This window comes from Berghia stephanieae, chromosome 2 (assembly GCF_034508935.2).
Source record: "Berghia stephanieae isolate SIO BIC M18660-M18661 chromosome 2, UCSD_Bste_1.3, whole genome shotgun sequence".
NCBI classification, from domain to species: Eukaryota; Metazoa; Mollusca; class Gastropoda; order Nudibranchia; family Aeolidiidae; genus Berghia; species Berghia stephanieae.
The window spans coordinates 41,205,002-41,215,001 of NC_088361.1; the positions used below are offsets into that span (position 1 = coordinate 41,205,002).

Consider the following 10,000-nt stretch of genomic DNA (forward strand, 5'->3'; position numbering starts at 1 on the left):
CTATAGGTTGCTGGTGTCACCGGTCACATCATCATCATCATCATCATCATCATCATCATCATCATCATCATCATCATCATCATCATCATCGTAAGCTCCCTCTTCCGGAGATGTAAAGAACATAAAGCACCAGGACCAGACAACATTACCGGAACTATTTTGAAAAACTGTCACCAACAACTGGCTATACAAAACTTTTTCAAAGGTCAATCGATGAACAATCAGTGCCAGTACTTTGGAAAACATCGATTGCCGTTCCAGTTCCAAAAAAGCGTTGTCCGACCGTATTGAATGACTTCCGTCCAGTGGCGCTTACATCGCTTGTAATGAAATGTTTAGAAAAAAATTTTAAAATCTGAGCTCCTACAAAAATGTTATGACCTGAAATTGCTAGATCCGTACCAATTTGCATACCAGCAACATCTCAGTATTGAAGACGCACTATTAACCGCCACAAATTCGATCTCGAAACACCTTGACCAAACGCCCTCGAATTACGCCAGAATCCTGTTTGTCGACTTTTCGTCAGCTTTTAATGCCATGAACACAGATATTTTGCTTCAAAAGTTGTGCAGCATGGATATTCCAAACTACCTTATTAAATGGTATAAAGAGTTTTTGACCCATAGACCGCAATGTGTAAAATTGGGTGAACATATCTCCAACAAAAGAACGTTGTCGAACGGATGTCCCCAAGGCTGTGTGAGTTCCCCAATCCTGTACATCTTATACACCAACGACTGCAGACAATCCTTTGAAAATTGTTTTAGAGTGAAATATGCAGATGATACTGCTATTCTTGGCTTATTAAAAGATAAAGTTACCGAAAAGAATTATTTCAAACAAATAAATATATTCACCGATTGGTGTAAACAAAATCAGCTTGAATTAAATGTTGAAAAAACGAAAGAACAGGTGTTTGGTGTAAAAAATAAAAACGACTTAAAGTGTGTGGCGATCGGTAAAGATGATGTTGAGATAGACTATTTTAAATATTTAGGAATAACCATTGATAGTTCCCTCAATTTCTCTCAACATATTAATATAATATCTAAGAAAGTTGCCCAAAGATTATACATCCTAAGGAAATTGAGAACATTTCAAGTAAGGAAGAAAACTATGTTAAGAGTTTATGACTCATTGATTAAAAGTGTAATTGCGTTTGGCTGCACCATATGGTTTGGAGGATGCCGACTTAAAGATAAATCAAAAATTTCAAAATCTATCAAAGAGGCATCAAAAATAATAAACCATCCTCTTGATGGAGTAGAAAGAATTCACGGAAAAGCAATAGAAAGGAAAGCATTCTTAATTACCAACAATAAAAAACATATTTTATACCGTGAATTTAGTCTTTTACCATCTGGGAGAAGGTTTTGTCAGATTAAATGTAGAACTAACAAGTATAAATCAACGTTCGTTCCATCAGCAATAAAAATTTTGAATATTTCATATGGTACAGAAAAACCAAGGATTGATTCGTTGACTGATTAACTGATTAATTTATTTAATGTAAGATTAACTGACCAATTGATAATGATGATAATTTTTGGTGTAGAATTGCCACAATCGTAACAAATTGAAAACGAAATGAATATGTTTATGTTGTGTATATCGCACGTGTGAAAGAAAGAGAGGAAGAGAGAGAGAGAGAGAGAGAGAGAGAGAGAGAGAGAGAGAGAGAGAGAGAGAGAGAGAGAAAATAAGTAGGAGTGAAATATCTGTTCAATCTTACAGTTATCGTTTAACATTATAACAAGTGTAACTAAATGACAAATTGTCATATTTATGGACAATAAAGATCTATTATTATTATTATTATTATTATTATTATTATTATTATTATTATTATTATTATTATTATTATTATTATTATTATTATTATTATCATTATTAGTTGTGTAATCAGATATTCTGCTATATCCTAGCACCTACCTGGCGAGACGACTCGTATCAGCTGATCCAGTCCGATATGTGGGATGTGGCCTTCACCCATTCCCCCTGAGCACACGGCACAATCGTAGGTGTCTATTAGAATTTGAATCAAGATATGTATTATTGCTTTGCTCTTAAGAAAAATACTCACTATAAATGTCGGTACCAAAGGGCAAAACTTGGTGTAATCTTTAATGTCTATAGCCTGATTTATTGATACAACTAATCAACTTGAATGGCAGTCTAAAAGAAAAGAAGAAAAAAAAAAGACCTGAGTGCCGTTAATTTCATTTCTTCTATATTTTGAGTGATTTTTATGTCATAATATTATATTAAATGAGAAGATATGGATTGAGAACATCGTTAAACTGATGAAAACTTTTTCCCCAAACACTATTAATTACTTCGACAAGAAAGAGAACCATTTTCAACCAACTGAAAGTACAAATCGATCATCATTTAAAAAGAGACGAATAGAGTAGTAGTAGTAGTAGTAGTAGTAGTAGTAGTAGTAGTAGTAGTAGTAGTAGTAGTGGTAGTGGTAGTAGTAGTAGTAGTAGTAGTAGTAGTAGTAGTAGTAGTAGTAGTAGTAGTAGTAGTAGTAGCAGTAGTAGTAGTAGTAGTAGTAGTAGTTGTTGTTGTAGTGGTAGTAGTAGTAGTAGTAGTAGTAGTAGGAGTAGTAGTAGTAGTAGTAGTAGTAGTAGTAGTAGTAGTAGTAGTAGTAGAAGTAGTAGTAGTAGTAGTAGTAGTGGTAGTAGTAGTAGTAGTAGTAGTAGTAGTAGTAGTAGTAGTAGTAGTAGTAGTAGTAGTAGTAGTAGTAGTAGTAGTAGTAGTAGAAGAAGAAGAAGAAGAAGAAGAAGAAGTGGTGGTAGTGTTGGTAACTGTAGTAATAGTAGTGATAGTAATCGTAGAAGACTAAGTACTTGTATTATTTGTTGTAGCAGTTGTAGTAGTAGTAGTAGTAGTAGTAGTAGTAGTAGTAGTAGTAGTAGTAGTAGTAGTAGTAGTAGTAGTAGTAGTAGTGGTAGTAGTAGTAGTAGTAGTAGTTGTTGTCGTTGTTGTTATTATAGTATTTGAATTGTGTTGTTTTGTTTGTTTGTTTTTGGGGCGTTGTTGTTCTGGTTGTTGCTGTTGTGTTGTTATTTATGTGGATCATATTGTTGATTATGGTCCACTTCTATACATACCTTCAAGAACTGGTAACTTGTTTTCATCCAAGTAGGCACAGATAAGATGATTGTAAATGTTCTTCTTTCTGGCCTTTTTCAACATGCCTTCACTTGGATCCAATGCATCGATGTGGTAACGCGAGAACCCATGAGTCAACAACTGACCAGAATTAAAAGAAGGAAAAGAACACAATTGCGCTAAGACTTTATATCTTATTGTTCTTTATTCATTTACTCTCGGGGGAATATCGACATTATGTGTCTTAAGTCAAATAATCACTAGCTCTGCTCGCCCTCAATCGTGGTCTTTGTAACCTCATGGCCTGTTACTGAGCAACAAATGGCGTCAAAAGACAAGTCTTTGGCCACTAAAGAAAACAAATCGTGAGTTGTATTCAACAGTTAAATTAAATTGAGCTTTTATATAGAGCAATACGTGCTCAAAGCGCTTTACAAGGGGACTCTGGCCAGCAGCAACACTTAGCATTTATTAGGACGAGACATGACGCCTGTTAGGCTATATCACAATTTTTCGGACAGAGACAACGCTGTTAAAGACCAGGTACTCATTTTACACGGTGTGTACGGTGAGAGAATGTGAGTAAAGAGCCTTTTCCAAGGACTCAACTATGCGCCGAGCGAGGCTCGAACCCAGGACCTTCCGATCCGAAAGCGAGTGTCATACCACAAGACTACATAGACGCACAAACAATTCAACCAACGGGATCACTTGTTTCCTTGACCACTACTAAAGACAACTCACTAAGACTTATTTCCGTAAGGCTTATTTTTTATGAAATAGATGTTGCAAAGTTTTGATTCTGTATTCATGCTTATTATGTTTTGTTTTTTTTTTTAAACATTTTTATTATGTAAAGAGCCGCAAATCACGATTAACGTGGCGGTTTAGGCGCTATATAAATTTATTATTTATTTATTAATGATTTATTATCACTAGGCGGTCCACAAACCTAAAAGACGTCAAAATATGGGTCTTAGTGGATTTTAGTATCAGGCGAAAAGTTAATGATGGCTACGTCTCATTCCACTTAAAGTACAGAAAGCTGTGTAACCTTACAATTGACTGAGTTTGGTGATCACTTTCATCTAACTGGGGGTCTAAAACAATAAGAACGGGCTGAGTTAGTGACGTCAAATTCATTCATTGTATAGATGTTGTGCGTTTATCCAAAAAGTCCACAACACTGCCAGTCGGATAAAATGTACCAAAACACAAAGCTATGTGTAACCTTAAACGTTTATAGTCTGATTAATACAATTTATTGAGAACTACTCATGAAATTGGCTGGCTCGAAAGAATAACACAGAGCTGAATTTCGTTCTACCTATAGATTATTTAAATCCCATTCCTGGCATTGATTGCTATAAATAGTCATCTCTATCGGCCAGATTTGAATCGTACAAATACACAAAACTATGCATTAGCTTTAATGTTTGTCTTCTGTTGTATACGTGAGAATTAATCACCCAACTGGTGGATATGAACTAATATAAAAAGAGTGACGTCAATATCATCCATTCTGATAATCATACTGAGGTTTTTAATGAACGTCTTTTTGCGTGAACAATTATTATTATTACCTTTATCATCATCATCATTATCATTATCATCATCACCATCATCACAATCATCATCATCATCATCATCACCATCATCATCATTATGGTCATCATCATCATCATCATCACCATCATGATCATCATCATCATCACCATCATCATCATCATCATCATCATCATCACCATCATCATCATCATCATCATCATCTGCAGCCGCAGCAACAACAACAGCAAAAACATCAAAAATATAACAAGATCGTAATCTTTGTCATTCCATTTCCATCAATAGTAAAAAAAAAATACATATAATTTTATATCCAATTATATCATACCGTATTATATATCATATCGTATCATAATATCATATCATATCATATCGTATAGCATCGTATCATATCATGGGTGAAAGTCTAAAAGGAGTAAATCCTGTGTCCTTGATAATATGTAGATAATAAGTATATTTGAAAAAGAAACTTCAATCAAAATTTACATCAGATAACATTTTTTAAAATAACTAGTAAAAAGCCCGCAATTTCGCGGGGAAAGAACTATTTTCATTCGAAACTGTACTCACCATCAATTAATGAGGGCAGATTGGTAAACAACGTTGTCTGTGTAATTCGGTATATCTTCGGTTGATTTTTCTGTGTGGCCCAACATGAAGTGTAAGCCACTATAGCCTCTGACCCGTGACACAGCAACATACAGTTGTCCGTGTGTGAATACCGGTTGTGGTAAGAAATCCCCACCTTGCTTAATGTCTGCCCCTGAGACTTGTTAATTGTCATTGCATATGACAATTGTACCGGAAACTGTCTTCTATTTAGAATAAATGGTAAGCCCGAATCCGATGTTGTCGTCAGATTGATTCTAGGGATAAACACTATGTCGCCAGCTCCACTACCGGTAATTATCTTGGCTTCTAATACTTTTGAACCTAATTTAATTATTAACAAACGGGTGCCATTTAGGAGGCCTGATTTAGGATTTATATTTCTAAGCAGCATGACTGACGTGTTGGCTTTCAAATGTAATGCATGTGGAGGAAGTCCGGGAGGTGTAAGTTCGTTCAAGAATTCAATCGGGTATAAGTTGATGTCAGAGTCACTTTGAATGGAATCAGCACTGCGGTAAATTTGTTCAGTTGATGAGGTCAACCTGGACAAAACGGTTGCATTTATTTTGTCAACATTTTCATGGGTTGTAGTCAAAATTGCTCTCTCTGATAGATAACGTTCATCCGCAAAGTTCAGATTCAAATCATTGTATACAGCATTTATCAAGCATTCTGGGTCATTTTCAGGAAGGCATAGCGCTGTAGGTAATTTAACAGAATACTTTCCTATTTCGCTGAAAACCGGCTCTGTACCATTTCCCATGCGGAGAAGCCAATTTGCAAAACAGTTATTGTCATCAGTAACCCTCATGTTCTTGTTCAGGTGAAAAATGGTGACAAAATTCCAAATAATTGACTTGTTAAGTGTGACACTTAATATATCGGCTTCACTTCCTTTGTTAACAACAGGTAGAATTTGCCGAAAATCCCCTCCAAGTACAACCACTTTGCCCCCAAAAGGTTTTGAACTGCCTGTTATGTCACAAAATGTCCTGCTCACACATTCAAACACACGCCTGTCCATCATAGGTGCTTCATCCCAAATTATGAGAGAACTACTCTTTAGTAACTTAGCTGTGTCTGATTGGCGACGGATGCTACAGGTGCTGTTATCCGTTATTGGAATTCGAATTTTGAACGTTGAATGTGCTGTTCTACCACCGTGCAATAATTCTGCAGCAATTCCAGATGATGCAACAGGTGTAGCTGAAAGTCCTCGACCTCTGATTTCTGCAAGCAGCGTGTTATATACATAGGTTTTACCAGTTCCACCAGGGCCATCGATGAAGAAGACATTATTCACCCGGTCTTGTTCAGGTACGTCAATTGCTTCCAAAATGGCAGTAAATGCTAACTGTTGGTCATGACTCATCTTCATTTTTCGACTGTGAGCAATTTGTCGTTGCAAATATCCTAATTTCATCATCTTGTTCCCCTTGGAATTCTACCATGACTCTATCATGTCCTTTGTACACATACTTATACATGTATTTCACCGCTTTTATGCTGTTGCACACCTCAAGATTGATATGTGCCATATATCTGCTGAGGAGATACGGGTTATATGGGACAACCCATCTATTGTCAAGGGCGATTCCTCTTTTGAAGATTGATTTTCCATCATTATGTCTCTGATACAGGGGATAAGTGGAGTCATTTGTATGTGTCGTCTCACTGAATGATTTTGGAAATCTCTTGGAACACTTGCCATCTTTCATGCATGGACTGTTGGGATTGGCCAGGCCACAGGGACCATGCATCATGTGTTTTGAAACTAAATTCTGTAATGTTTTGTTTTGTGGAATTTCTGCACACACCTACCTATCAATATCTTGAGTAGTTATGGGTTTGGCACTGCGATCAAGGATAATCAGGATGTGAGAATGTGGTAGGCCTCTCTTTTGAAATTCAATGACCTTCACATATGCTAAGACTTTGCCAAAAAGTTCTTTTTTAATTATCTCTTCCATCAATGCCCCTAATTTCATTTTAAAGACCCTTGCGACTAAATCTGGTCGGTCTGCAGCTGTTTGTCGTGAATGCAGTTCATTTGTTATCTCTGGCCAACATGGATTACATGTCACAGTAAGGAATAAGTCTGGTTTACCATATCTGCGAACAATTGACATTGCATCTTGGTATAATTGGAGCATGTTTCTTGGACCCCCTGTGAATGAAGATGGTAAAACAATTTTGGTCCCTACTGTAGCTCCATGTGCGTCACCTCGATACACTGCATCCACCAGTCCTTGATACAATTCTGCTCGTAATGACTGTTGATTAAATCGAATGTATTGCAGGCGTTGCTCTTCAACTTTAGCATACTGATCAATACAATATTGTTGCAGGAGACGACCTCCGTGCAAGATTACATTAAAACTATCTCTCTCCATAAGTCGATAAGTCGATAAGCATAAAATAATGATGGACTGACCTGACCGGTTCGCTTTCTGTTGAATTTAATGTTGGGCACCCAACCTTCTTCTCCTTTTGGAAAGAAGAGCACATAATGCAACGGATCAAAGTGAGGATGTGTTTCACTGATACGCATAATTGACTGTTGGTTTGGATGGTCATCTGATTTGCGGTATAATACAATATCCCTCCGGTTACTACAGTTGATAGGGTTATTTGGGAGTAAAACAGCAACTTCTGAAGCAGTCGGTAAATTATATCTACGGGGATCTTTTGATGAATCTGCTTGCAGCACCATTCTAATATCCTTCCCTTGATCTCCAGCATCTTCAATAGCTGCAGCGGCATGCTTATATAATTCAACAAAGGGACTAACAGTAGCCATGATGGTAGATATAGTTGTCAAAATATCAGTATTAAGACTTCTATTCCAAAAAAGCCTATTTTGAATTTCGTGTTCAGTGTCATAAATGTAAAGTTGGGCAAATTTTGGTCTATCATTATCACTGTTGGGTTGAATATGACCTATTCTATGGTAGACGGTACCACTAACTCGGAAACAGTATATCCCTGGAGGCAAGAAATCTTCGTGTACACCCAAGGAGGCGAATGCAAACATAGAATTGTAAGCACGGATGTGTTCTCCAAAATGCTTAGAATTTGTGTCGTTACCCGTGTAAAGACTCTTTATATTATCCGGAAGGGGTTGTAAAGGTGCCAGTGATACTTCCCCGTTGGCACAGCATAGCGAGGTTGATTCACCGTGCCATAGTTTTGCTGAACAAAAACGACAAACTTTGTTCATGCGTCCTGTGTTGTGTCGTGAGATAAGAGGTATTGTAGTTGTATCCTGTTCTTGATCTGCAGCTGATGTAATTTCCACTGTTTGAGCTACATTTTGTTGAGGAGCAGTTTCTGTATTATTAGTATTAGTAGTAGAAGTAGCGGAAGTAGTAGTCGTAGTAGTATTAGTAGATCTAGTTCTGAATGCAAATTTTAATTGACGTGCTTGTCGTCGCTGCCATGCTTTATTCGGCATGATTTTGGTTTATCAGTCAGTAGATATCTATATCAATACGTCCCAAGTCTTTACTACACTTTACTTGGGAGGCCTTCCGAAAGCCCCTACAAAGGGAAACAACTTTAATAATATATTCCCTCAACTAACCCAAAGAAAAAATTCAACCTATTACCTTTAATTAACCCCAATAGGAAAAACAAACACCCTAGCACTTTAATAAGACTTATGACTAACCTTTATATTAAAAAAATCCTCCGATCTCGAGGTAACCCTAATAGAAAAAATGATGACAAATTGAATAAATAAACGCCTGACAAAAGATCAAAGGTGAAAATACAAATTTAAAGAATACTGGGGATGTAGGAGCTTTCGGAATGTCTCCCCTTTACTTAACTTATGGAAAAACAAACACCCTAGCACCTTTAATAACACTTATGACTAACCTCTCGAGCTAACCCTAATAGAAAAAAACAACTCTCGGACTGCTTTGCACTACCTTTCAATACTTAACAAATCACAATGGCGGCCGAAAATCAAAACAATGGTCAAATAAGGAAATGTTAAACTTTCACAAATCTATCAAGGTTTGTTCTAGAGTTTTTAAAATACTTCTATATAATGACAAACTGAATAAATAAATGCCTGACAAAATATCTACGGTGAAAATACAAATTTAAAGAATACTGGGGATGTAGGAACTTTCGGAATGTCTCCCCTTTACTTAATTTATGGAAAAACAAACACCCTAGCACCTTTAATAACACTTATGACTAACCTCTCGAGCTAACCCTAATAGAAAAAAAACAACTCTCGGACTGCAGGTTTGTTCTAGAGTTTTAAAAATACTTCTATATAATGACTAACTGAATAAATAAATGCCTGGCAAAATATCAACAGTGAAAATACAAATTTAAAGAATACTGGGGATGTAGGAGCTTTCGGAATGTCTCCCCTTTACTTAACTTATGGAAAAACAAACACCCTAGCACCTTTATAACACTTATGACTAACCTCTCGAGCTAACCCTAATAGTAAAAAAAGAATCAAAATGGCGACCGAAATCCGCTAAATCAACAACACAACGGAAGTAATAAAAATACTTGATGTCATAAATAGATGACGCAAATTGACAACTTTTTACAGTGACAAAATTAGTTGATTTTGGGAGTCAAGTGTCGTCGTTGGTACATATTTTATGATATCTGTTTGACTCAACGAACTTTCAAACTGACTTTAAATTATAAAAGGAAATCAAGTTATCTG

General features: G+C 36.4%; 1 protein-coding gene across 1 annotated transcript in view; it reads right to left on the reverse strand.

The window, feature by feature from the left end:
• LOC144964887 (methyltransferase-like protein 27) overlaps positions 1-10,000 on the reverse strand; it is a 31,989-nt gene that overhangs the window by 10,947 nt on the left and 11,042 nt on the right. Inside the window, exons 3-4 of the mRNA XM_078899619.1 lie at positions 3,123-3,264; positions 1,936-2,028 (exon numbers count right to left, since the gene is read on the reverse strand). Of these exons, the coding sequence (XP_078755745.1) occupies positions 1,936-2,028; positions 3,123-3,264 (235 nt within the window). The remainder of the gene's footprint in view (positions 1-1,935; positions 2,029-3,122; positions 3,265-10,000) is intronic.